The following is a 26,320-nucleotide window of genomic DNA, read 5'->3' on the forward strand; positions in this document are numbered from 1 at the left end:
GTCTCTGGGGAGGAGCCAGCGGATGGACGCCTGAGGCGGCTTGGGCAGGCACTCCAGGAAGGTGGTGTTGTTCCGCACGCCGTACTGCGTCATCTCTGCCGCGTTCCGGTAGGCTAACACCCCCAAAAAATAAATACATTAATCTCAAAGTACACCAAATGATTTTTGCAATGACTTCTACTGTATAAGTCCCAATGCGCAAAGTCACCTTTCAGATTGAATCCACGGCACTGCGTGAGCGGATTTCCGTGCATGACATCTTGCCTCCTGCTCCTCCTGCAAGCAAAGCAAACGTCAGGTGGACCCGCCGTCCGCGCGGTCCTCACGCGTCACTCGGGCCCTCTGGTCTGTGTTATGTCTGCGCGCACTAAAAGGCGGTCCCACTGTGAAGTGCTCCTTCAAATGTTCCGCTCGCGTCCCCGCGCAGGCCGCCGCTTTATTTTTATCCTCATTTATCTCATTGTTCAGTCGTACCAACGCGAGTGGCATCGAGAAGTCTGCCAATGAGGCTTCTTTTGTAAAGATGAAAGTTAGGATGATTTATCAGAGCGGTATTGGTCAATAAACAACATGAACCCGTTTGGACGATCACAAGATTACAAATGCAAAACGCCATACGCGGGCTAACGAATAGCATCTGCCGTGGAAGCAACGGATATTCCAACATTGCGGAAACAGACGATATAACACTCGTAGGAACATATTCTTCATCTTGCGAGGAACAACATACGACTGCAGCTGACTGACCACTTAAGAACGCCGCATACTGTTGCGTACTTGTTCTAGTCGTCAGATGGTCACGTTGCAATTCAAATCGAGAGGAGTTAACGGAGCAGGTTCTGGGCACACCTTTTTCCGCTGGGGTAGAAGCGCGAGCAGCTGTGTCCGTCCCAGGCGCAGTACGGATCCCTGGCAAGGCAGCAGTCGGCGCAGGCAGCGCCGTAGGCGTGGCAGCGGTGCAGCGACACCTGCGACACGCCCAGCTCCGAGCTCACGTACAGTTGTTGCTGGGGGGGGAAAAAAAATTATAATAAAAATAGGACAAGAGGGCAATTGTCACTTCCTCGCCTCACGGACAAAGATTTGAGAGGAAGAAAGTAAAATGCTTACTTTTTTGGAGGAGATTCTCAAGTTGGTAACCGGAGCTTCGTTCTAGGAGGGGGGGAAAAAAACCCACAAAGTTGAAATTACACACATTGGACATTTCTATTCGACTTGAGGAAGTGGAAACACACGCTCGGTGGTTTCAAAGTGGGACACGCACGCAGCTGCAGGCCACCCATACAAGTTAATAATACAAAGCTGCAGCAAAAAACAAAACAAAAAACACAATAAAAGGAAAAAAAGAAAATCAAGGGCCAGTTTGAACTACAGAGAAATGAGAATAAAGAGTGACAAGCATCAGTCTGGTTAAAAATAGTCTTATCTGCCGGGCCGTGCGCGGGGATCAAGGAAGCCGTGATCGCACCCGGAACGCCGGCGTATGAGAACTGGCTGTCACCGGGGGGAGCAGTCTACAGACAGTTCTGGTTCTTCAACGTGCAAAACGCCAGGGAGGTGGTGGAGGAAGGTGCCGCACCGGTGGTGGCGGAGAAGGGACCTTACACCTACTTGTAAGGTTTGACTCCCCCAACCCGACGACCGAGTCTTGATGTCTTTTGCACCGACGACAAAACTCTCTCAGGACCAGGTACTTACCCAAAGCGCGCGTCGCCTTCAACGCCAACAACACCGTCTCCTACCTGCTCCCGCTGGGTGCCATCTTTGAGCCGTTCTTGTCGGTGGGACCGGAAGAGGACATCATCACCTCCCTGAACTTGGCCGTGGCGGTGAGTGAGAGCCGCGCAGCTGTGCGGTGATGGATTACGCACAGTCACACTCCCCAAAAGTTTAAATATATATATTTTTTTACATTAAAATGGTAATTTTGAGGATAAAAAAATTAACAGAAGAGTTTTTTTTTCCCCAAGAAAAATTGAGTAACATGATGTGACAAAATAGCATGCACTTTTTCCAAAGAAGTAATCAGTAGTTTTCAGAAAAATGAGGGGAAAAAGTGGCAAAAACGTTGCAAGAATATTTTTTTGTTGTTGTTTAAAAAATGGATTTTTCGGAAAAAGACACCCGGATGACAACAAGGTGAGACCTTAAAGACTTGCAGCTCCTCCAGGATGAGATCCTTATGCAGGGATTGATTGGTGGGCAGGGCGATCACCTTCTGGATGCTCCCTTTGTCTGCGGAAAGAAGAGCTCGGTTACCGCCGGCGGCCAAAAGGAAGCGTGCCTGCCGTCGGATCATGACGCGCCATCGGGAGCTGGCCGCCGGTCAAGAATTCGGCCTGAAGAAACAAGGCGGCCGCCTGCCGTATCAAACAGCGGGGAAGTGTGGACAAAAGGGCGTCGCCGTCCTCGCTTCACATGCTCGCCTCTCTTTAAGTTTGCTTTTCCATACGCCTTAGGCAAAAACAAGAGAAGCCTTTTTTTTTTAGGGGGGTTCAAATTTGACAATCAACGTAACTTTGTAAAATGACAACTGTTTACCCCAAAACAATCATACGGAAAGTTCTGGGTCAAAGTGGTAAGTTCCTACCGGTTCCCAGGAAGAGGACTTGGTAGTTTCCGTCGGCGGCGGCCACCTGGTCCACGGCCACCGCCGTGTACTTGTAGTCGGCGCCGGTGCGGACCACCAGGGGTCTTCTTCCCACCGGGTAGATGGGGTTGAACATGACCGGGTGGTTGCGCACAAAGTTCACCACGTCGTCCGGGAATTCTTTGGTGGTGCGGATGTCCGGCGTGAAAGCTCCGCCGGGGCACTGATGAAAGACGGGCAAGAATTTCCACAATTTTCGGACAAACTTGAGGGGAAATCGGACACAAATAATGAAAGCAAATGGGAGCCAGCTCACTGTTCCGGGTCTGGGGTACGGGATGCGTCCCTGGAAGGCCACCCACTGGAAGTTGGGTCCATCTCGATGAGCGAAGGGCCCGTTGAAGACGGTGAGGATGTCGGCCATGTTGTACACGCACACCGCCGAGCCTTTGAAGACGGAGCTGGGGGAGATGGAGGGTCCCACCGCGTTTTCATTTCAATCCAAGCGTCGGTGCGCGGCGGGCGGCGGGGAACAGAAGTGGATTTGGCCGATAAGCGAGACGTCGAGCATGCCGACTCCATTAGGCATGAAAACACGCGGATCAGGTGACGCGGCCCTGACGATTGGCCACGCTGAAACACGAGCCGCTCAGACAGAAGCAATCAAAACCGCACCAGTCAAGCAAAGCGGCAACAAGTATTTAAAATATGCGATATATATTATAAATTATGTATGGAATCCTGATTCATTTTCATCCAAGACTTTTTCGTTACCCCCCTAATAAAATGAAGTTTAAAATCCAGTTTGCAAAAACTGGATTTGAAAAAAGAGGCTTCGAGGTATCTTTTCTCATCACAAAGTAGCATGAAAAAAAAAAAAAAAAGAAAAATGTTCAGCAAATTGCGGCACTAATACAACTTTGCAGTCATTTTGCAGAAATGACCACAAAACCAAAATTAGGAATGCTCGTCAATACATAATGACGACGTTGTGCTGTGGGGGGGAGCTCCTTTATGCGGAACGTTCCGCTCGACGTAAAAGAGCGAGCGTTGTCTTTTACCTCGTGGACGTGAAGACTCCGAACACCAGCAGGCCTTTGGGATGCTCGCTTTCCAGCAAAAACACACTTTCTGCAGGGAGCAAACATAAAAACATCTTCCTCGGGCTGGAATCGTTGCCAAAAATCTGCAAAAAGCTCATGCCGGTTTGACGCACGCGTGTGTGGTTTCAAATAACCCGTACAAAGTTTCAACCCAGTCAAAGAGCAAACGTTACGGTCGACGTTAAGTGCTGGACTCCCAAAAATGTTGGTGAGACCTAAAAATAATAAAATGTTTCGAAACCAAAAATCAATGGATGAAATACTAAATATCTTTAGCATAATTGCCTACATCATAGTAATAGTAAGATAAAAATGACCGAAATGATGCAATTACGATGTAGAAATAAATGACGGTCCCATTTCTTGATTTGATTCCATCCATCTCACCCAGCTCGTCAAAGTGCGTCTCTGTGCCGTCCTCCTCCAGAACGGAGCAAACCATCCGCGCCTTGAGGTAGGTGGTCCACTTGTTGACCAGACTGCGTTGGCCTCCGATGTCGCTCTGCAGGCCAACCGGACCAAGACGCGTTTGATCGGATTCCACTTATCCGAGAAGGAACTCAAAGGCCCCACTTACCGGACAGACTCGCGCCACCATGCTGTGGATGTTCCTGGTGTTGCCACTGTTGTCCGTCAGCCTCTCGCGGAAGAAGAAGTACAGTTTGGCGTCATTGGGGTCCGTCCCGTCCGGGATCAGGTGGGCGTCCACGAAGATGGGTTCTGATTCAAGAAACGGCAAAGATGAATAAATGAATGGACACTCTTCGGATTGCAAGGCGTCCCGCCCGGCGTACCGCTAAGCCACTTGGAATTGTGCTGGTCGGTGCGTACGGCGTTTCTCTTGGTGAGGCTGCGGAAGATGGCCGCGTCTGTGCCCATGAAGTCAATGTACATGCCAGAGAACAACTCCTGGTCTAAAACCACAACAAACATGGCCGTTAAGAGGGCACCGACGATGTGCAAAATACTTTTTTTTTTTTTTTTTTGGCGTGTGTCACGACCTACTGAGCATTATGGAGACGGTGTTGACCCGCGGATTGAAGGAGCACCTCCCTTTTCCTGACTCAGACCTGGAGTCAACGTGAAATGTTTGTTCCTGTCGCAAAGAGAGCCGGGAGGACGCGATAAATCTCATACAAATGACTCATTGAGCAGTTTGTTTTTGTCTTGACAGAAAGCTGCAGAACAAATCAAATCTTCGCCTTGAGCCCCCAAATCCCCGCTGACGCGCCCTGGGAACGGCGGCGGCTTGGTTGCCGCGGTAACAACCCGCACCATCTGCTGCCTCCCATCAAAGTGCCGCAGGATTGGCGGCCGAAACACTTTTTCTTTTTTCCTTCTTACCTCCGGCCGGCGCCCCCTGTTGACGTAGACGCAGACGGGGCTGTAGGCGCCGCTGCCGCACACGAAGAGGTGCGTTCGGTTGTACGGCTGCACCACCCGGACGAAGTTGCCGCAGCCGTGCTGTAAAATGACAAACCGAACAATCTGCTAAAACTGCCATTTGCTGTGAGATGACCTGTACGTCAATTTTTGGTCAAAGCAAAATTCAGCCGAGCGATAACTTCTCTAAAGGCACTACTGACTATATATATTTTTTAAAAAGACACTAGGCTCTGAAATCGTATGACATTGGAGGCAATTTGAGGTCTAGAATACATATTTTTTCATCTACTGAATGAAAAGAAGCATCCAAATTGGCTCGATTAAGGGGCGTGGCACCATTTGAGCAAACAATTTATGGTCCTTGCGATGTTTTGTCATGAATCATGAAAACTATGTGATGTTTTCATGACTCAGTTCGTGCGTGCCACTTTCTTGGCCTGCTTGAGTGCTTTTATAAATCTGGCTTCCAGAACAGTGTTCCATCTCGTCCAAGATCCACTCAACTTTATCAGGGAAGCGGAGCCTTGTATCAGGAAGTGTGTGTGTGTGTGTGTGTGTGTGTGTGTGTGTGTGTGTGTGTGTGTGTGTGTGTGTGTGTGTGTGTGTGTGTATGAGAGAGAAGGGGGTTAAGAATTCCAAGCACAAGCAGCCAAGTTGAATATTCCGGTGGTCGGACATGGAAAAAATGAGGGCTGAAAAATGAGAAAGCGGGCGGAGCGTGCGAGAAAACGAGAGGATTAAAAGGACGCTGCGATCCAGAGCGCCGCCGCGCTCCGCCAAATATTTGCGGGAACGCTTCTCATAGCGCAGTCATACAGGAGGTGACGGAGGGAGGAGCGGAAAATAAAACAGCCCCAACACGTGTTGCCTCCTTTACTTGTCTGAAAGATTTTCCCACTTTGCTGCGCTCGTCGAGCCAATTAAGGCCGAGTGGAGACGGAGGAGGATCGTCAGGATCTTTAACATGCAGATTAAATAAATCTTGGCGTTGCGGAGGCTTCGATTCCCCTGGTTGGCCTCCCACACGCCTCGCCCGGATGACCCTGCGGACATCTGCTGCCGGACACATGTGGACGCACCCGAGACGGACAAGCAGATGAGGGAGAAAAAGGAAGCAAGTCCCAGGGGGCAAAGTCCTGACGCACTTCCAAAGATAAATCCGACAACAGCTGAAGGAGATATTGGCACGCCGAGAAAAAGAAAAAAAAAAATGACGTCAAGACCTTCTTCACTTGTCATTAATCATCAGAATTGCAAAAAACAAATACAAGGAAAAAATGTGAGGTGTAAATGAACAATCCATGCATCCATCAATGCATGCAACTCCAAACCAACAAAGGGCAGCACTTCATGGGACAAACTGACTTGAAAAAGTAGCAAATCTATGTTACTGGGCATCCAAAAAGTTCTGCTGTGTTCATAGTCTGCTCATTTATGGATGACAAACATCAACAAAAAGTTGGACAACTGGGGACATAACTTATGACAACTTCTGAGTATGACGAACATTGAGAGAATAAAGAGGCAAATTTACCGTGGGGTCTTTTCCCGCCATTTGGCATTCCTCGATCTTGCTTGTCGACGCCGGCCAAAATACCTGCAAAACAACATAAGAAGATAATTAATGGCGGGACACGGTGGCAGCAGACGCTCATGAATATGCAAATGAGAAGCTTTGATGAAATGAAAGGGGCCCAACACATGTTGAGGGGAAGGAAAGGGTGGCGCTCCGTGAATGCACCCCGTAATTTGCGGTGGGCGGGGAGGTTGTACGTACGTGTGTGTCTGGGGGGTGTGCGGAGGGGAGGGGGAAACGGAACGCTTTTCCATCTGTTAATGTGCCTCGCGTTGTCAATTATGCTTGTCGAGAGCTCCCTCGGCGAAGCGCTCGGGTGCTTCAATGGCACCTTTGGATCACCCCAAACGCTTGTTCAACATGTTCACCATTTGCATAATATCACTGCAGAATTTTCAGCGTCACCGTGTTAACACAAAGACACGCCACGCGTTTGTCACATGGGCGCGGGATCATGCAAACAAAATACTGACGTAAAAATGTATCGAAATGCACACTGGAAATAAAATATGAAGAGGTGGACCTTTTGCGTGGCGTGTGTGATGTTGTTGATGTCCATCGAGAGCACGTGGTCCTTGCAGCCCACGTACATCCGGTCCTGGTCCTCATCCACGTGCAGGATGCGGTAGTCCATGGGCTTGTCCGACAGCGCGTAGTGCTCCAACGAGGCGCCACTCTGCAGCTCTGTCGTTCAAGGATATTCAAACAAAATACAAGACTTGATCATCGAAATAAGTTACGGTTAAAAGGTGATACAAATGTGAAAGTTCTTGATTACATAGTTAGTCCCTTGGAATCCCAGCATGGATCTCGTTTGGAACTTTTTTAGGACCAATAAAAAAGGTAAATGGAATGCTCCCAATCTGCAAAAGTCAAGAGTACTTAAGAATGAGCTCTGAGGTGCAACACGGAATTAATTGGACCCAATTTTTGCCCTCACGGTACAACCACTTAGACAACCAATGATTGGACTCCAAAATAACAATTTGGAACTTTTCAGGACAAAAACTGGTTGCGGGTAATCTTTAGCTGCAAAATCTAAGGGTAAGAAAGCAACCCCCATCCTAAAATTCTCAAAATATTGGTCTTCAAATTTGTATCCCGAATGTCCGGCCATGCCTTTTTGATCCGACTCAAAACACAGCTTCTATTATTTTCATTCACTTCCAGTCGAGTCCATAGCAGTGACTTGGCGGCTGCACGTTAGTGAGGTTACAGTAGGAAAATGTTTCTTATCATTAAAGGCGGCCATTGTTCACACGCCGAGTAAACATTCCCAGACCAGCTACTTCCAGGCTATTGGCTCCAGAGATAAAGCACTCTTCAGCGGCCTGCATCATGAATATTCATGGCTTCTTCAATCAGAACGCTGAGAGCGGCGCATAGGGAGGCTCTCATGTGCAACAAACGGCCCTTTCCAAAGACTGTTTTGGGAAAAGTCACCTTTTTGTTTTATTTTGAAGTGGCCCTGATGGCAAATGGTTGTTTGGGGTTGCCGAAGTTTGAAGTGTTTTAATTTTGAATGCTTTCCCACAACTCCTTGCGCACTACGTACAAGAAATTTGGTAGGCAGTAGAAGTCACCCCAAAAAGGCTGAAGAAAACAGGCCAGAAAGCACACAAGGGGGTCTGGCATGTTACTTTAAAGTGGTCATTTTAGGCTTATCGTGGCAATTTTCATGCAAATGTGCGGCAAGGATTGATATGCTGGGTTTTGAGGAACGGCCAAGGACCGCTTGCAGTTGCGGTGGCGAAACACTCTCACGCCGCTCAACGAGAAAGATAAATGCTTCTTCTTTACCTGCCTTTGGACCGCAAAGCAAAGTCATCCCATCTGGCCCTCAACAGTAAAACGGCACATTAACTTCAAACAGATGAGGCGAATATTATCCTTCCGTTAAAAAAAGGCTCGGCCATGCCAGGGGGTGAGCAAGTCTCGCTAAATTGAAAACACACAGGAGGGAGAATTGTGCCAAGTCACCGTTTCATCTCCGACACGCTCCGAGGACGCCCTCCTTGACTTCATCCCCCCCACCTCCCTCACATTTGCCTGTGGCCATGCGAACATGACAAGGAATGCTTGAGGATGTTCAGCTCCATCCATGGCGTCATAAATCCCACAGGGACGCACCCGATTTCTCCACAAGCCCCAAAGGAATGCCGATGAAACCAAGACTGGGCATTTTGTGGTGATGTTTTCGAGCGAGCCTCGCCAAAATGGGCACCCGCAAGCTATCGTTTCAAGGCTCGGTCAGAAATGTTGTCCATGTGCGGGAAGCCATTCAAAGGGAATAAGGGGGGGGGGGGTCCCACAAAGTCGAATCCGAGTTCTCTGGCCGGACAAGGAGATTTTTCTTGTTTTGCTTTTCGTGGCGTGCGAGCCCTTCTCCGGCCCACGTGTTGCTCCGTTAGTCGAGCAAGTTGGGATCACGCAAGGCGGCCGCAGGAGGGAAATACCATAAAAGCCAAAGACGGGAGGAGCGGGGACAGAACAAATCAAGAGGAAGTAGGCCATACAGCATGTGACAGTTGGCGGCTTTTCTATTATGCATGCGGGCAGGTGGGACTTTGACCCCTCGGTGAAATGCCGCGTTAATAAAATCCGAGAGGATCTGATGCAGCGGCGACCACAGCGGGGTGAGCGGAAAGGACAAGTACACACACAACCCCGGCCCCCGTCTGTGTTTGGAAGTCATGGTCGGATAAAAGCTCTTTTGTTGGAACACCCCCTCGCTGCCCCAATAATCACGGAACTCATTTCATATGCATTTCTTTTATTTAAACTTGGATATTTACAATTTACATCTTGGTTTTTAACTTGGATTTTTAGCATGAAGTTACTTTTCCAAGCACATGAGAATCTTGGTGGCCATTCACAGATTAAAATAATAACAAATCAAGTACAAAAACGGTCCTGTTTGATGTTGATCCAGAACTGATCCAAAGTGCACTGCTGGAAGCAAAGAATTTCTCTCTAAGACACAGACAAGACAAACTTTGGGGCTTGTAAAGTTTTACGACGCGCCCCATCTTCAATCGTCCCCAAAAATGGCAACCTTGTTTGGAGACTTGAAGTTTTGAGCATCCTGTGGTCAAGTGGAAATTGGCGTCCGTGACTGCTTTTATTGCAGAGACTCAGCGAGAACGCCTTCCCAAAATCTGTCCGGACTTTAACGGGAGGATTCCAAACAAGTCTGAGTGATCAAACGGCCAGGCGCGGCCGTGCTGGTAAACAACCGACTTTGAAACTGTCGGCATGTCCATAAAAGAGCAAGTTTGTTGGCTGAACGCTGGAGGTGAATCGACTGCAGCTTTTGGAGCGCTCCACCATGTTCAGTCGAGGTCAGAAGATGAATCTTGTGGAATTTTGGTGTCAAGGAAGGCGAGTTTCATTGAGACCAAAGTCGGAATTCGCTGCAATCAGGTGGCATTTTGGTGCCAACAACTTTGTTGAAGCCAGGAGAGGAGTTTCATTTGGATAAAACTTCCTCATGTCAAGGAACTATCTTGAGGTGAATTAAAGTGTTTCACTTCAACAAAAACAGTTTTTTTTGCCCAATCTTCTGGCATCCTGGTGTCGAGGAACTACATTAAAGTGAGATGGGGGGTTTCATTTAGAGGAATATGGTGCTTTGCCACCATCAGGTGGCCGTTTGGTGTTAAGGAACTATGTCGAGGTTAGTTGGAGAGTCTCATTTTGACAATTTTGCAGCAACTTAGTGTTGAGGAATTTCAATTAGACGAACCTGTTCTCATAACATTGGGTCCCTGGCCCCCCAAATTTGGAGAAGCCCCAGCCGGCTGAAAAGCACTGGGGCTGGCCCAATTCCAGACCAGATCGGTGCCAAGTCCTGGACGAAAAAAAGCCTAGTGGATTTTCGTCTTTGGGATGTGGATGACTGGGAAGGGGAATGATATTCATCCCGATAGGCACTCAAGAGATAAAAACTTGAGAAAAAGAAAAAAAAGCGGCCGCAACAGTCAACTCTTGGCACGTGGCATGATTGGACACACGTTAAAGGGGACCACCCAGAAAGTCTGGCGTCGGGCTTGGACATAGACGGCATTCCCAGGAAGGTGAACCGAGCGCACCCACCGTCATGACAAAACGTCTTCATTCATCACCATCCTGCTTGATGGCGGCGGCCAACTGTCAAGAAGCAAATGCAGGTGCAGATTCCAAAATGCTCATGGTACGGCTGACTCCAATTTCCACTTAACCCGCTGCAGAGTTTCTTGAAATTTTGAGCTGTGGTTGGAGATGGTAGGAAACAAGAGTAGAAAACTTTGACAGACACTTTTGGCTTATTATTGACATTGCTTGACTTTAAACCCCTCAATCTTGAAACTACACCAGTGAGGAAGCTGATGTTCGTAACATTTTGAAGCTACCTCATCGTCATCTAAAGTTGCTCCTTTAAAACAAAAAGTACAAAACAAAAGTAAAAACAACAATTATTCTTGCTGCAGCTTACTGAAGACTGATCGTTGTCCCCCGTGTCGTAAATACGTCCGACTTGTTGACTTTAAATGGAAGATTCCGGACCCCTGCAAGTAAAGCGAGGCCTGGAGTGTGTCCCCATCGGGCGACAGCCCCCCCAACCTCTGATGTTATGAAGGAAGCGTTCCGAGCTGACCCGCTAACGTGTCGGCTAGGATTCCCACTTGGCTGAAACACGAAGCCAGCAAGCCAGCCAGTTGGCACCCCAATTAGCACCCGGGTCGAGCCCCCCCCCCCATCCCGCCTGGGACACAAGTGAGCGGCTTTTCCCAGTGGATATGTTTACGAGTCACAAGGGGGACGTGAAAAATCTGAGGCGCAACCCACCTAAATGAGGCGACAAGGTCGCCGAGGGTCAAAGCTGGTTGCGCGGCTGCCGTGCGCCGCTTCAATTTGGCTTTCAGCAAATTTGTCTTGGAGCACATGTCGCGCTTCTGCTTTGAAAGCAGTCGTCAAGTCGAGTCATAAAGTGTTGATTTGCAAGCGTGGAGAAAAGGCACTGACGCAGATGGGGGACAAAGTGAAAACAAATGGGCATCATTTGTTCCGTAAGAACCGAGTTCGAGTCATTTTCCTGCCACTTTGCCATCAAAATAAACCAATAAAAGATCTCTGGCCATAGAAAAATGCCTTCAGAGACTGTCAAATGTTCAGCTTGAATTAAAAAAACAAAAACTAAACAAACTATTCATTCCATTAATGAATTTAAAATAAAAATGAGACTAAAATGACGTATTCTTAAAAGTACGTTTTTGGGGATTTAGCATGTAAATAAAAAAAGAGTCCAATGTCTATAAAACATGTAAAAGCGGCCTTGCGACCCAACATTGCATCTCCACAAAGTTTGTCCGCGCATCTTTGCCGACAGCTTTGACAGTCGTGTGTTTTCTTGGGCCAACCGGGCAATCCCTCAGCATCAGCGCGACTCCCCCGCCAGCGCTTTTATGACGCTGACCATTTGTAGATGCGCAATGTGAAACGCAGGAGCGAGACGACGCAGGCGTCCAAGGTCGGGGCCCGCCAGCGCCAGCCTCTCGACCTTTGACCTTGGTTGCCGAGCTCCTGGGACCTCCGCGCGCCGCCCCGAGGCTAACGTCTCTGTAACTGGATGATTGCTCATCCGCTCGTCCGTTTCAAGTCATTGCGCACACGCGAGGGACGAGACGCTCGCTCCTGCCTCATGTTGTGCTTGCATCTAAGAACGTTGTGTTGCCACAGGCCACTTTTATGAGCAGACTCCCTGTACGAGTATCCTCGTTTCTTCTGTTTCATGCAATTTCGAGACTTTTAAATCTGTTTAGGGGCAGCATGATGCCCCCCAAAAAAGATTTAAAAATACAAGAGATTGTTGTTCTCTGTAGGATAGAAGCAGTACTTGCTTGAATTTCCTTCAGTTTCTTTAATGATACAGATAATAGTCACGGGCATCTCTTAAGTGTTTTTGCAGACATACGAGTGATAATGGAAATGGTTGTCAAATGGAGGACACATGCGAGTAGAATGAGGCCTGCACCAAAACCATTCCGAGGCCAAGCCAGGATGTAAGTCATTAAAATTTGGGACTGTTCAGTTTCGCTGGTAAAGGGCGCGCGGGCGGAGTGACTCAGCGCAAAGATGTTTGCCACCAATCAGCTGAAGGAAGGCACATTCGGCCGACCTGGAAACTTTCAGTTCCTTCCCGTGCTTCCTTCTACGACTGACATCTATCCCCGTGGTGATAACATTCTCCTCCAAATGAGGCTTGCGCGGTGAAGGAAAAAAAAAAACGAGGGGGAAGCTAGCGGTGTAATCAATCAGTCCGCGTGTCCGCCCAACAGGTGAACTTTGGATTTTAAAATAAACATTCCTCGATTTGGGGAGCAGCTTACAGTGAGATCACTCACAGGGTGAAATGATCTGAATCGTAAACACGCACCGCCGGGCCCACCGATTTCTAAACAAACCTGAAATTCCCACAAATGTCAACTTCCACCGTTGCTCGATGGAAGCGTCAGACGAGGAAAGGAATGGCACCGATTGGCTGGAAACATCTTCTTAGACATGACCAGTCGATGGAAAGTGTCTTATCGAGCTCTGTATTGATATCCGACAGGAATTTCTGCATGAAGTGTATCCTGAGATGCTAGCTCGAGGCTCGCTCTGGGCTATTTTTCTAGCTTGCTTTCTTCTGGAATTTTGGGGGGCACCTGCTGGGTGGCCAGCAAAGATCAGCCCCCACATTTTCTGGATGGTTGTTCGTTATTACAGTCTGGAAGTTACTCAGGGAAAATAATCAATAAATGAGGCGTTCTCCCGCTCCGAAATATCCTCCCGACTGACACCCGATCGGCCCTGAGGCGGCTTCGGTTGCTGACGGGACCTTCGGCACCCCCCCACCCTCCACTCCCCGCTGAGATCTTGCTGCCTCCGACATTCTTTCGCTTGCATACTCAAGGCTTCCTGTCGCGGCACCACAAAGCCACAATTGAAGCCGCACAATAAACGCGGCGAACCCAAATAATCGAGTGTGCGATCGCAACAAAAGGCGACGCGGTGATTTAGCGTTAGCGGGTGTCAAAAGATGATTGAGATCTGCGTTTGCGTCTCAGCGTCATCTCCGCGACGCGCCATCGCTGCCGATTGATAAAACCAACAGCATGTGTGCCGTCTGTATTTCCACGCCAACTTCACACATGCCGAGGTAATTAAACACAGCGCTACCGTGCAGGCATCTCACACTAAACAGAAGCAGGCTCGGTGCTCGCTAGCGCTTTGTTTGAACCCCAAATTTGAGGCGGGCAATCCCACCGAGACGCAAACCGACACCGTCCGCAAAATGAAGAGCTGGACTGTAAATCGTAACATGACGTTTGCTGAGCTGAGAAGGACAAAAACGCTAACGTGGGTATGGCTCAAAGGACTAACAAAGGCTGTAAACAACCTCAACAGGTGGCGCTACAACGTTTTGACAAACAGGAGATGGTATCCAATCAGAGGCCTGCAGGAAGTCATTTTGGGGAAAAGGAGGGGAATAATTGTTCGCAAAAAAATACAATATAAAGAAGACTAATCTACCACAATAGGATGAAATAGAAATGAAGAAAGGGAATTTTACAATTTCAAGAAGATTATGAAGGATAGGAGGTTTACGCTTTAAAAAAATTCTGCGATGCTAAAATATATATAGTTTGAAAACTATAAAAAGCAAACAGATTAAAAAATATATATGAAAACACATACATACAACAATTATATTCATATAGAATAAAAATACTTTAAAGTAGTCAAATGACCTTGTACAACAAAAAAAAAAAAGCAACAACACATTTCAAAATGAACTTTCCCTAACACACTTGATGGCACTTTGTGACTCGAGCTGACCCTTAAAGGCCCTCGTTTCAAACATTCACACGACAATTCTACATCTGGGAAATTAAATAAAACAAAAGTGCGGCGAGCCGAGAGGATTAAAATTTAACGAGCAGCAGGTTGCCGAGGTTTCTCTCTCGGCGGGATTCCAATGGACTCTCCCAGTCCGAATCGTACGATAAGAAACAGATCGAGCCAGAAACATTCACAGCAGACTGTTTGCATTAAAGCCCCCGGCTGTGTACTCTCGCTACTAATGAATCCACGAGCTGTGTACTCGACTAATGAAGGCACCGCGGGGGCTTGCACCGGCGTGCCAGTAAACACGCGGCGGCGACGCAGACTCATTAAAGCGCAAAAGGCATTCATCTTTGATGCGCTTACCGTCAAACGAGAGGAAGACTCGGGGCAGTGGCTGAGGAAGGCCGCCGACGCCCTCGGAGAAGCGGCTCACCAGAAGGGCAAGGAGAAGAAGGGGTGGCATGCCCACCGCCGCCGGTGACTTGGCCGGTGCAGCTGACCGGCTCATGACTGACGGGACGGGACGGCACCGCCTGAAACGGGAGACGCAACACTGGAGTTAGAACTGCAAATCACCTCCACCAAGTCAACAACCAAAAAAAAAAAAAAGTGGGAACCCATATGACTTGTGCAGATGTAGTCATTTTTATGTTTAATATTTTTTAAAAAGGAATATTTTCACTCTTTATGTCATCCGGGGCTTTCAACTCAGCCTTATTTTAGTATCTTTTTTTTTTTTTAAATTTATTGTTTTTAGCTGTTTGTTTTTTTTGTTCCATTTTTATTTAAGTCCTGCACTTGGTTTCAACGGTGGTTTTTCAGATTTTAAAAGGAGAAAAATGTTTTTTTTTTTTTTTTTTTTTACAGAATACAAGCTATTATATAGTTATTTTATCCCAATTTTTTTAAAGAGGGTTCATTAAAAATATTTTTTAATGAACAAATTATGCACATGCAGTACTTTTTTTTATTTAAAAAAATACACTACATAATTTATTGAATTCCATGTATTTTATTAAAAGAATCAGATAGGTTATTTATTTATACTGTAATTCATAATTTTTAAAAAAAATCTCCCTGCTTGGCATCTCAAATCAAGTGCCCCCTCTGGGCGAGGAGGCCCAAAAGGTGATTGACCTCGAGCCGAAACGATGACATACTCGACACGAAATTGTCAGTCTTCCATTCCGTATCTTTGCACAGGCGCCTCCCTGAAAAATGGATGAAGTAAATCCTCATTCTTCGTCCAGACGTTAATTATTGATAAGCGGCAGGTAGCCGACTGTAGCGCCGGTGGGGCTCGAGCAAACTCAAAGCCTCTTACGGCCATAAAAAAAAAATTGTTCTTACAAGCAGGTGGATCTCTACTCTCATGGCTTATGCATGCACGCTGAAACATTGATGATCGCCACGCTGCAACAAAGCAATGAAACTTTTAGTGCACTTTGTGCACCCCAAAAAAAAATATATAAAAAAGTATGGAGAACGACACGCCTCCATCAATAAAAGTCTTCAATTCAAGTGTAGGGAAACACTTTGGGGAATTTTGCTGCTCCCAGTGCACCAAGCAAGACCGGTTGGATGCGGTCAGTGCGGAAAAACAATTCCAATTGGCAAAAATTAAAATCTGAAAGAGGTGCATGCTGCTTTAAATGACGAAGATCTTTCCAGTGGACCCGTGCATATTTTCAGGTCACTATTTTGCTCATTCACCTTTTCACAGATTGTTTTCTTTGGAAACTATCCTCTGTCATCCTTCTGTACCCGAGTCATTACTCACTCGTTTGACGTTTCTTTCAGTAAATTTGCAGATTTTGGCTAATTTTGGTCAGGCTCCGACTCACATTACGAGAATTCGAATGACGCATCGTAATCGCTCGTGATAAATGAAACATAATTATGAGCGATTTTCTAGACAATTTCACGTCTACTGGCAAAAAATCAATCCGCTTCAGCAACCAAATACGGTTTCCACAAAGCTCATAGTCCCTGGCCTCCGAAAGTCAATCTGATCATTGTTGCCAGTTGTCCAAACTCGATCACGTTCCGAGCCTCCCCAACATCTGCTCAACCCGCGCAGAGAATTGCTGGCCGCTGAAATTCCCGCAGCTGCTCAAGTCATCTCCCTGACATCCCGTCATGCGTGCAACGCTCCTTGAACCTGACCCGGACCCCCGCCTATCCACACCTCAGGACATCCAAAGTGCCAAAATCCAGGAATTCCAGAATCCCGCTGCAGAATAGCTGAGGTGAAGCAGTTAGCGATCCACACGGCAGCCTAAAAACTTCCTAACAAGATATCACGCCTCGCCGTCTGCCTTTCCTGAAGCATTCCGGCATCATAAAAATAGCTGAGTGGACAACAGAGTTGCAACGGGTTGCTCAATCTGTCCTGTGTGTTGGCGCACCACACCCAGCGACGCTGACAGCAGATGTTCATATTCGGGGTATTTGGAACATTCCGGCTTGTGATAAGCTCCCCTAAAGTTAAGGCAAAGTTGATAAGATGCAGTGGGAACGTCACACAAATGCATGAGAGGACGGTTCACCTGATGATGCCTTCCACCTGATCCTGAATCGAGAAGGATCGCAGTGTGACACACGCAGCTTTCGGAAGCGGCCGCCCCCACTCCTAATCCAGGTGAAGGCAAGAGAACCCGAATGGTAAACGGGTATCTTTAAAAAAAAATATATCTCAGCACTTCCCGGGACTCGGCGGAGGAAGCCGTTCCGCCTCGCGAGTGGAGTTGACTGAGCGGCGAGGAGAGGGAGGAGAGCGGGGAAGAGGCAGAGAGGGGCGGGTGTCCTGTTACGCCAAACCCCCCCCTCGCTCTTCTTCCTCGCCCCTGTCATTAACAAGACAGCAAACGCGTGAGCTTTACAGCGGGATGACATTTTGCCAATGAATACTTACATAACATGATTCACGACATGGCCGCTTAAACGGGCTGCGGGACAAACGTTTTCTTGCCATTACCCGCGAGAGACATTTTCTTCGCCCTTTCTCACATTTCTTTGCCGCGAAATTGCGAGAGGTAACGATAGGATTTGTGCGCCTTCGCCAAGCCGATGCGGGTTGCCCAGTTAACATAACTTCATGGCGTACTACATCAATTACATCAATTAACTTCCCACCCGCACCTTTACCCCGTAAACACTGTGCAGCAAGCCGGGAAAATGACTGTCAAAAGTGTAAAAGAGGATACTGCTGGCTAGCCTGGCCTCAACTGTCAGCTGCCTAGACAGGCTGCAGTCCAAAGATTTTTGTGCCGATTATCGCTGATGGAAATTTTTTTACGCCGCGTTCACACTACATTCCTGGAAAATGGCTGCATCAGAGGCGTAACAGTCGAGCCAAATGTGCGACGGCAAGCTTCACACTCCGGTCCCAGCTGGTGGCATTATGCCTCCGATACTACGTTGGGATTCTTGGCTGCCTCAACAGGATGTGGCGAATCCATTCTTTTGCTCACAATTATTTGGAAACATATTCGGGTTGTGGGCCAGCCCAGATACAAATACGGATGGATTTGTGCTTTTATTCTCAGATTTGGGAGACTACTCACCTGAAAGACCACAAGTTGGGAACTCCAGAGGTGGCGATAAGGCGATGACTCGTTTTGGAATCCTCAAACAGTCTTAAAGTCTTTATCGGACCTCTGGGATGCTGGGAAGCAGAGGGATTGAAATGAGATTTTGGTTTGTAGGACACAGTCCAACAAGCAGGTGGCCCTTCATGACATCAGTGAGATCATCTGGTTTTATCTTCGACATCTTATTCCCTTCGGGTTGGGACTGATTGGGTGTGAATTTTATGATCGCTTTGGATCAATCCTATCTTCCAGTATGCACGCTGTTTGGGTTTCGCCGGCTGAAATTCCTCATGGATGTGGAATGTTCATATCAAGCCTCTTTGCAGCTGTTTTCAAGGGAAAACAAAAGAGATGACCGCAACGAGACCTGCGCAGTTCTGTTTTGAACAAAGACAGCAGCAACTCGCGGACCAAACAAAGCAAAGCGCGGCGACAGAACCAATTCTTCTCAAAACGTTACGATGTTGGGTTAGACGCGTGAAAAAAAAGGCGCCCAAGGAATGGAATGGCTCGTTGCGCCATAAAAATTCCAAACGGTCACATCTACATGAGAATTGCATTTCAAATTCAATAGTTTTGCATCCTAACAAAATGGTGCCATAAACTTTGTTCGTACGGCGGCAAAAGTGTTTGTGTGAGCACGCGGCGCAATGGAAGCCTGCGAATGTCTCTTGGTCAAAGTAAGTCACACTTGGACTGTCATTACAGCGGCGGGCTTTCATAAACTGCACTCCACTCACTTAAGACATCGCTTTGATGCATCCGCCCAGAGGAGAAAAAAAAAAAAAAAAAAACTTTACCAGGTTGAATAATCAAAAACAGACTACCACAGCGTCATCAGCGGTATTTTTTTCTCTCTCTCTCTCTCTCTTTTTTTTTTTTTAACGACGTAACAGATGTAGATGTAGTCAGCCCAGAGTGGCTTTGCAGATGCGCAAGATTGATGCTTCAATCCCCACACCGGAGCTATATAAAAACCCCCCCGTTCGACTGTCATGTTAAGCTCGCAGGTGGGATCTTCCTGCGTGCTTTGACGGATGCGCCGCTTATGGGTTTTCTAGTTGCCGCTCGGGCACCCCTGGGGCCTTGCGGTCGGCCCGCGTTCCGCGTCCCCCCGCCCCCCCCACCCTCCCGTGGAGCAAATCCTGTGCCAGGCCCATGCGGCATATGGCTTTCATTTTGCATATCATCAAACGCAAACCACGACTGTGTTAGCGGAATAATTTTCACGTTTTGTTTTGAGCGTGCGCCATATTTAGATTACATTTGCATTCCAACTCCGTCAGCCTGCAACACAGGTCGAGAGAATCTAATCAACGTGCGTCGTGTACGGTATATTCAACACGGACATCTATTTTCAGACTTTCATAGTGTAACCGTGCTGAGTCGTCATTAAAAGGTAGACAGCAATTGTGAGTGAAATTCTGCTTAGGTGGGTTGCTTTTAGACTAATGAACTACCGTATTCGCCAACACAGCATGTTTAAAAATTAACCTGAACTTTTGTGCTCTTGTACTTAATTATCTGAAAATTTTTAACTCCTAATTTCAATCGCAGGACTTTTGGATTTTTGACAAAAGGTGTCCCTCTGGGATGACGAGACCATTCATTGGAGACTCCGATGGGAATACTTGAGCATATTGCAGAGCGCCCCTCATCTAATTAGCTCCATTCATTCCTCGGGGCTGAGGGGGGCGGAATTCACCTCGTTGAGTTAATTAAACAGACTGGCTTTTACACCGCCCGCTCATTTACTTAGCACGGGTATTCATTATTGATCGGAACCCCAAGTAATCCTGATTTAATGGTTTAGAGTTCTGAAGGCGGGTCAAGTAATCGAGTTAATTGAGAGAGGGCAAAACGACTGATTAATTAAACAACCTGCTGAGTGTAACTCTGCGTCGGACACATTTGAGCAGGGAACCGGAGGATCCCAGATTGAGCGGTTGTCAGTTGGGGTTGGATATGGGGGATGTTTCACAGACGGCAACCTGGCAGATGAACCTGAGGGAGGGACTCATTTGCGCAGGGTGTCTTCCAGAAGGAAAACAGGTGACAAAGTTGTGGAGGAAACGGGAGGTTTCACATCAGGTCGGGGGTATGTTTTATCAAAAGCAACCTGCGGGTTAAACCTCACGGACGGACTAATTTGTGGAGGGTTCCTGGGGGACGTTTCACAGAAGGCGGCGAGGGAATCTCAGGAATGTCCTAATTTGTGAAGGGCGTCTTGCACAAAGCAAATGAGTCTGCGTCAGACAAACTTGAGGAAGGAGGTTTTGATTTGGAAGTTTTTTGCTCCCGAGGGATGGGGGAGTTACAAAAGGCAAACTGGCTGGGGAACCTCATGGACGGGACTAATTTGCAGAGTGTGTCTGGGACATGTTTCAGAGAAGGTATCAAGGTGAGTGAATCTCTGGGGTGGACCCGAGGTTGATGGGTTCCACTCAGAGGGAGTGGAGGGTTCACAAGCCGGTCCAGGGGACGTTTCGCAGAAGGAAACCTGGCAAGTGAACCTCAGGGACGGACTCATTTGTGAAAAAGTGTTTGGAGGTTCAGGGATTGAGCGGTTCAGATACGTGGTGAAGTCTCTGACCTGCCACGGGGTCTTTGCTCGTCACCTCCCAGCAGGGACACGTGGGAACCCACTTCACGCATCTGTATCGAATGCCAAGGTCGGGTAAGGGATACGACTTAACCCTTGCGCCCCGGTCAAAGTCGGTCATTCGTCATGCTTCAGTGGATCACAAGAGCCATCTGGTATTAAGTTTGCATGTCGGGGGCTGCTGCTGCTTGATGTGTTTAAACGGGCAGCAGTGGAGCAAGTGGCAAGACCCCCGCCTACACTCTGGAGGGCCGTAGCCACTTCAGGGCAGACAGTTCTTCTTCAAGGTTTATTTTGGCGCGGCCCACCCGCCTGTCCATCGTCCCATTGAGCTGCCGGCTCGTGTTTAAAGCACACTCTTTGCCAACCGCCGGACGTTTACATTATCCAGGATGGATGACGCTCTGGCTCCTCGCCTGCACGGCGTGTGTATATTACGCCTTTCTTAGTCTCTGCCAAACTCTTTGGTTCTCATGCTTGTATTGGTAAAAGTTATTCGGTATTAAAAGCACAGACATGGATTGGGGAACAGAGTGTGTATACAAGTCGTAACTGAGCCGGAACGACAGTGTGGCGCCGTGGCTTTGAAAGCTACTTTCAGAAGATTCCTTTGCCGGAAAAGGTTCAGAATCCAGGAGAGGAAGGATTGATACCTCACTTCTCCTATCCTGCCACTTAGCTGTAACACCCGGTTTGCGAACCGGACAGCAGTCTCGTTTTGCGAAAGTTCATGGTTGGAGATACCTCCCCGTAATGAGGCACTTGTGGAACGGCATTTAAAGTCACTTCTGTTTCAATTCCAGGAGCCAACTGATTGCTGATTGACATGTGGAATGGACGACAGGCATGGTGAACCCTGACCTTGAAATCAGGGCTCTGACTGACTGGGAAACACCCACGGAGAATCCGTGAAGAAAGAAAATCCCATCCTGGGGGGAATGCCACGGCAGTGATAAATTGTACATTTCCCCGTTATCTCCGCGGGATCAGTTTGCGATGGCGCCTGCTGTCAAAAGTGATCGAAGGTAGATCTTATCAGAAGTTGGACTCAGGTGGTCCAATTATACACGCCGAATATCGAGAAGTTTTGCGGAAGGTTAAAGGAACACATTCCCCCTGGCCTGTGATGGAGCAAAATCAGGGACCAAGGCCCACCATTGGCTTTTGTTTTCTTTCAATGTTGCTAAACCATACCTTCATGCTAATCTGAGGTTATCTCTTAAATTTGGGTTGATATCCCATTTACAAAAAATTTGCTACGTTGGGCGTAAATTTATCACGTTGCCAGGTAATTCATTGAGGTAATTTAATGTCACACCAAAGTCTTTTTTTTTAATCTGTTTTGTCATGAAAAAAAAAACATTTCTTATATTTGAAACAAGTTGAAAAGAACTCACCGGCCACTTGATCGGGGACACAGACCAGCTTGTGCTCATTGCAGCATGCTAGCACACTGAGATGTTCCTGTTATTAACAAAGAAAAAAATATTTCAAAATGCAAAATCAACGACATTTCGAGTGGAGTGGAAGTTCAAATGTGAGTCGCAATGAACATACCTCCAGTACTTGGTGCAAGAAATGACTCATTCTCACATGCATCATTGACTGCCGTTGGGATATGCCGCCACCCAGTGGAAGAGCAACGTACTGCAAGTCAAACACACCAAAAGGCCGTTTGAGAACTTTTTATAAGATGTCTGATCAATATTTATGGGTGATAATAGTATTTAAGTACTGTACGAAAGGGCTTGAAGGTAGCGCTACTAGGGAAAGAAATGCACAGCATAAACTACAATTTCATGAGACAGCAATAACCAACCATAATTCAACTATATTCAATAACTAAACAAAATCCAATCATTTTCTTTGTGAATTTAAAAATGTCAAGTAACAGAATGAAAGAAGACAAAACTATTTAAGAGCCCCTTTGACTCAATAACCACATGGGTGTGCTGTCTCCACATTATAAGGGTGGAGAAGTTCAACCTACATAGCGTACAGCATGAGACAGGCAGAAACTCATTCAGATTTTCAGTCAAGAGTGTGATTGTTGACTTTAATATTTGATAAAACATCCCACAAGTATGAATAGCATCACGCTACACTGTAAAAATATGTATAAAGCGCAGATTTTCACAAATAGTTGAGACGCTACCTTCCAGTCAATGATTACATGTTCATGTATTATCATTCACGCTCCATGAATATTGCTCAAATATTCAAAATAATCCTTGTCAAAGAAAGATAGGAAATTCCTCTCTTCTCTTTTCATTTCCGTCCTAATCACTCTTTGCTGAGTTGGCGCGCTGCGCCACATCGCTGCACTCAATAAAACAATGAAGAATGTGGAAATATTTGGAACTATCTAACATTACATTTTACAATATCACATGACTGACATATCCACCGTAGAAGAAAGCAGCTTTTCAATATCCACTGTAGTGACAAACTAAATAAAAACCACACCCTTAGAAGTCCAGGTCCTTCCGAATGGCCTCGAAGAGGCGGACGAGGGACCGGGCCCAGGCCCGACGCCTCTCCGTGCCATCTGACGCCGCTGCTGCGGTCTGGGCGGCATAGACCAGCGTCAGCACGGTCCTCTCAAAGTCGGGCGCACTCAGAGGGCGGCGGCGTCCGTCCAGCCGGGCGGACAGACGCAGGACGTCCGGAAGGCTCTTGGGGAGGACGTCATCGCAGATGAGCTCCAGTGCGCGAGCGCCACGGAGGGACGCCAGCTCCGGATCGGGGATGACGAGTGGCTCTTGGCCTCGGATTTCCATTCCGGACAACAAAATCTGAATGGAAGACAAGGAAATGGATTTAGTGCTACATGAATGTGGCGGCGGACGCGTCGTGAGGAGGGTACACATTCCTGGTTCCTCGTGCTGATGATTAGCATGATGCGTGCTAACCTCAAAGAGGAGCTCCACATCTTGCGCGGATTGCTGGAAGGAAGGATTCAGAAGCCAGGGTGCACCCTGCTTTGGCTGCAATGCCGCTGTGTACAAAGCTGAGCCATCAGGACAACAACCATCATTGAACACGTTAGCGGATGGGCTTATGCCTGCACCGGGGACTTGTGATCCCGGCGGGACCACAAATCGACACTAATGAATACAGCTTAAAGCTTTTTACCAGGAAAGAGTACTTCTTTCGTGTTCTAGGGTTTTCATCACCAAATTATCATTGCTCGAGCCTTCAGCGTTGACTTTTGAGGCATATTTATCCCAACTCTGACATTTTGGGGGCACGTGCAACACTCTTGCCACGATTGGGTAACAAATCAAACGTGTCAAGTTGCGTTCGGGTCACGTGACGCGACAAGAGCTATGCGAGAAATTTAGTGACCGACGCCAGCATCAACAAAACGCAGACTTTCCAATCGAAAGATTGATTTTGCTGTCTTAAGGTGTCGCTTTTTAAAAACCGGTAAATATTTACGAGGCAGACTCACCTGAGCGAGGGCGTTGAGTGGACGCCAGGGTGCATAAGAGTAAAACCGCCACGAGCACATCGGAGGCCATCGGGAAGCATCTGCTCACGCGTCCTCCGCCGTATGGTCGTCCACCGTCTCGTCTCGGGTCGCACCAACTCCGATTGTCATCTGGAAGCAATCAGACGTCTGGACTGGACCGGACCAGACGTCCCTCTTTGGCGGGTGCAGCTCACACACTGGCTGACTGGGCCCCAAAGCTTTTGCTTGGCATAATGTCAAACATAGCAAGAAGCCTACTGCTGTAGAATATTCAGAGATGAGGTGTAACCAAACACCACCGCCCCAAAGAGTCAATCCATTGATTAAGTTCTTCACCGTTAGCCCAAGAAAAACGAAGCTTTGACTCTCGAGCCATCTATGGCAGTGAATGAAACAAATAACCATTTAATAAATCAAAAATTTTAAAATGTGTGTAAAACTGTCCACTGTACTAAAATCTGCAATAAATCTACCAAACATTTTATATTATAAAGTAACATTTTTTTTTTACAATAAATCATTTCATAAACTCAATGCATTTTTAAAATGTAGATGTCAGATTTGACCATTATTAGTACCAACTGGTTATTAAAATAAATGCAAATTTAAATCAACATCTAATACTTTCCATTGTATTAACATTGACTACTTAAAATAAATCATGCCTCAAATGTTTTCCCAACCGTTCTCCCTGTTTTTCTTTCGCGCTCATTGCTGATTCCAGTGAGAACGAAGCCCGCAAAAGACTCTTATCAGAGGGGGCGGGGGGCAGTTGTTGACCAGCGCCTCTTTTTAATTTCCCACAAGAACGTCGGCGGAATATTATCTGCCTTTTAAAAGTCCACGACCAAGGAGGAAATCAGATCTGCTGCGTTTGTGAGTGTGCGTGCGTGTGTCACGCTGTTCAGTTCACGGCAATACAAGTAGATATGAAGCCCCCCCCCCCCCTTTTCATAAGCTTTGAGAGACACAACCGGAGATTATGAGTCGGAAACCAAGTCGAGTCCACTCGGACACAAGGTCGAGAGGCTCTCTGCTCTCATGTCCTCCACTAGGATTCAAGGTCAGAGTTTTATGTGTTTGTGGCGCTCTGGCTATCATCACAATGTAGTGAAATCAGGGGGGAAAAAAAAACAAATCGCGAATCATGTGACATCACACATGATGTCTGTAAATATTGCAGGCAGGTTTTGCGCATTTTCTGGCAATGCCTGAGGTCACAGTGGTGCTTATGACCAGAAGGGGGCAGTGTGGAGACACTGAGATCTCGATTTAAAAAAAAAAATGCTGCAGCTATCATGGGATTTTTTTCTTATATTTAAATCAGGCTTTGGCTGGATTGATCATCCTACCCAATCTGTGCTCGTTGCTCTTTTGGAGTGAATGGAAACGCGAGATGGCGCTTCCTACCCCCCCATCGCGAGGCCTCGACCCCTCTTCTCAAAGCCAAGTGTCTCGTTCGATGGCATCTGTTGCCGCCTCCCCGTCAACTCGTCATGTATGGTTGGTAATTAAAAGTCGACGCTTCCAGACAAAGGCGGCGATCGCAAGCAGTCGAAATCAACCGCCGTTCCAAACGGCTGCTGCGTGAAACCTCAGATCCAATCAACAACCCTCCTTTTCAAGGCTACGCTTGCTTTCTTTTTCTTCTTTCCCTCTTGGCAAAGCAGTCTGCAATTCAAGATCTGTAAAGCTTCAATATTTTTCCAAAGGGGAACGTGACATGTATTAAAGTAACCCCGCTTTGGAAAGTGCTTATTATTATCATCGCTATGTCTGGTGGTAAACAATAACACAAACACCTTAATTTAAGAGTCATGCATTCACTTTTTCAAAATTATGATCCCTTTTTCTCCCAGAGTGCAAAATGATTTGAGGTCTTGCCATTGCCAGGCCCAATCAGCCTCGCCGACTGCAGCGTTTTATTTGCACCGGTTACACACTTTGGTGACGACGTAATTAGCTGGAGCCGAGGGTCCTACGCAATTAAAAGCAGACGACGACACAAAAATCTCAGCGGGTGCGGGGACGTTTCCACGAAGGGGGCCGCTCCACCGACTGAGTCATCATTAGCGACTGGACGCTACAAGTGATGAGGCCTTGACAGCCCATTAACTGACGTAAGC

The 26,320-nt window shown here is 47.3% G+C and overlaps 2 protein-coding genes across 2 annotated transcripts in view; both read right to left on the reverse strand.

The window, feature by feature from the left end:
* The window catches only part of sema3c (sema domain, immunoglobulin domain (Ig), short basic domain, secreted, (semaphorin) 3C), a 26,171-nt gene extending 8,881 nt beyond the window's left edge, over positions 1 to 17,290 (reverse strand). Inside the window, exons 1-17 of the mRNA XM_019883029.1 lie at positions 17,074 to 17,290; positions 14,888 to 15,057; positions 7,179 to 7,339; positions 6,614 to 6,676; positions 5,038 to 5,157; positions 4,699 to 4,789; positions 4,488 to 4,607; positions 4,271 to 4,413; positions 4,081 to 4,195; positions 3,652 to 3,721; positions 2,907 to 3,051; positions 2,591 to 2,813; positions 2,147 to 2,235; positions 1,111 to 1,152; positions 850 to 1,007; positions 209 to 276; positions 1 to 113 (exon numbers count right to left, since the gene is read on the reverse strand). The exon at positions 1 to 113 is cut by the window's left edge and continues 7 nt beyond it. Of these exons, the coding sequence (XP_019738588.1) occupies positions 1 to 113; positions 209 to 276; positions 850 to 1,007; positions 1,111 to 1,152; positions 2,147 to 2,235; positions 2,591 to 2,813; positions 2,907 to 3,051; positions 3,652 to 3,721; positions 4,081 to 4,195; positions 4,271 to 4,413; positions 4,488 to 4,607; positions 4,699 to 4,789; positions 5,038 to 5,157; positions 6,614 to 6,676; positions 7,179 to 7,339; positions 14,888 to 15,032 (1,866 nt within the window). The 5' untranslated portion in view covers positions 15,033 to 15,057; positions 17,074 to 17,290. The remainder of the gene's footprint in view (positions 114 to 208; positions 277 to 849; positions 1,008 to 1,110; positions 1,153 to 2,146; positions 2,236 to 2,590; positions 2,814 to 2,906; positions 3,052 to 3,651; positions 3,722 to 4,080; positions 4,196 to 4,270; positions 4,414 to 4,487; positions 4,608 to 4,698; positions 4,790 to 5,037; positions 5,158 to 6,613; positions 6,677 to 7,178; positions 7,340 to 14,887; positions 15,058 to 17,073) is intronic.
* A 5,468-nt stretch (positions 17,291 to 22,758) lies between these two features.
* fam180a (family with sequence similarity 180 member A) lies at positions 22,759 to 24,580 on the reverse strand. Its single transcript, XM_019883024.1, has 3 exons — positions 24,174 to 24,580; positions 23,632 to 23,729; positions 22,759 to 23,514 (listed from the first exon to the last, which is right to left on the reverse strand). The coding sequence occupies exons 1-3, from the start codon at positions 24,241 to 24,243 to the stop codon at positions 23,188 to 23,190; spliced, it is 495 nt and encodes a 164-aa protein (XP_019738583.1). The 5' UTR covers positions 24,244 to 24,580; the 3' UTR covers positions 22,759 to 23,187.
* Between the last annotated feature and the right edge of the window lie 1,740 nt (positions 24,581 to 26,320).

This window comes from Hippocampus comes, unplaced genomic scaffold (assembly GCF_001891065.2).
Source record: "Hippocampus comes isolate QL1 unplaced genomic scaffold, H_comes_QL1_v1.1 scaffold53, whole genome shotgun sequence".
NCBI classification, from domain to species: Eukaryota; Metazoa; Chordata; class Actinopteri; order Syngnathiformes; family Syngnathidae; genus Hippocampus; species Hippocampus comes.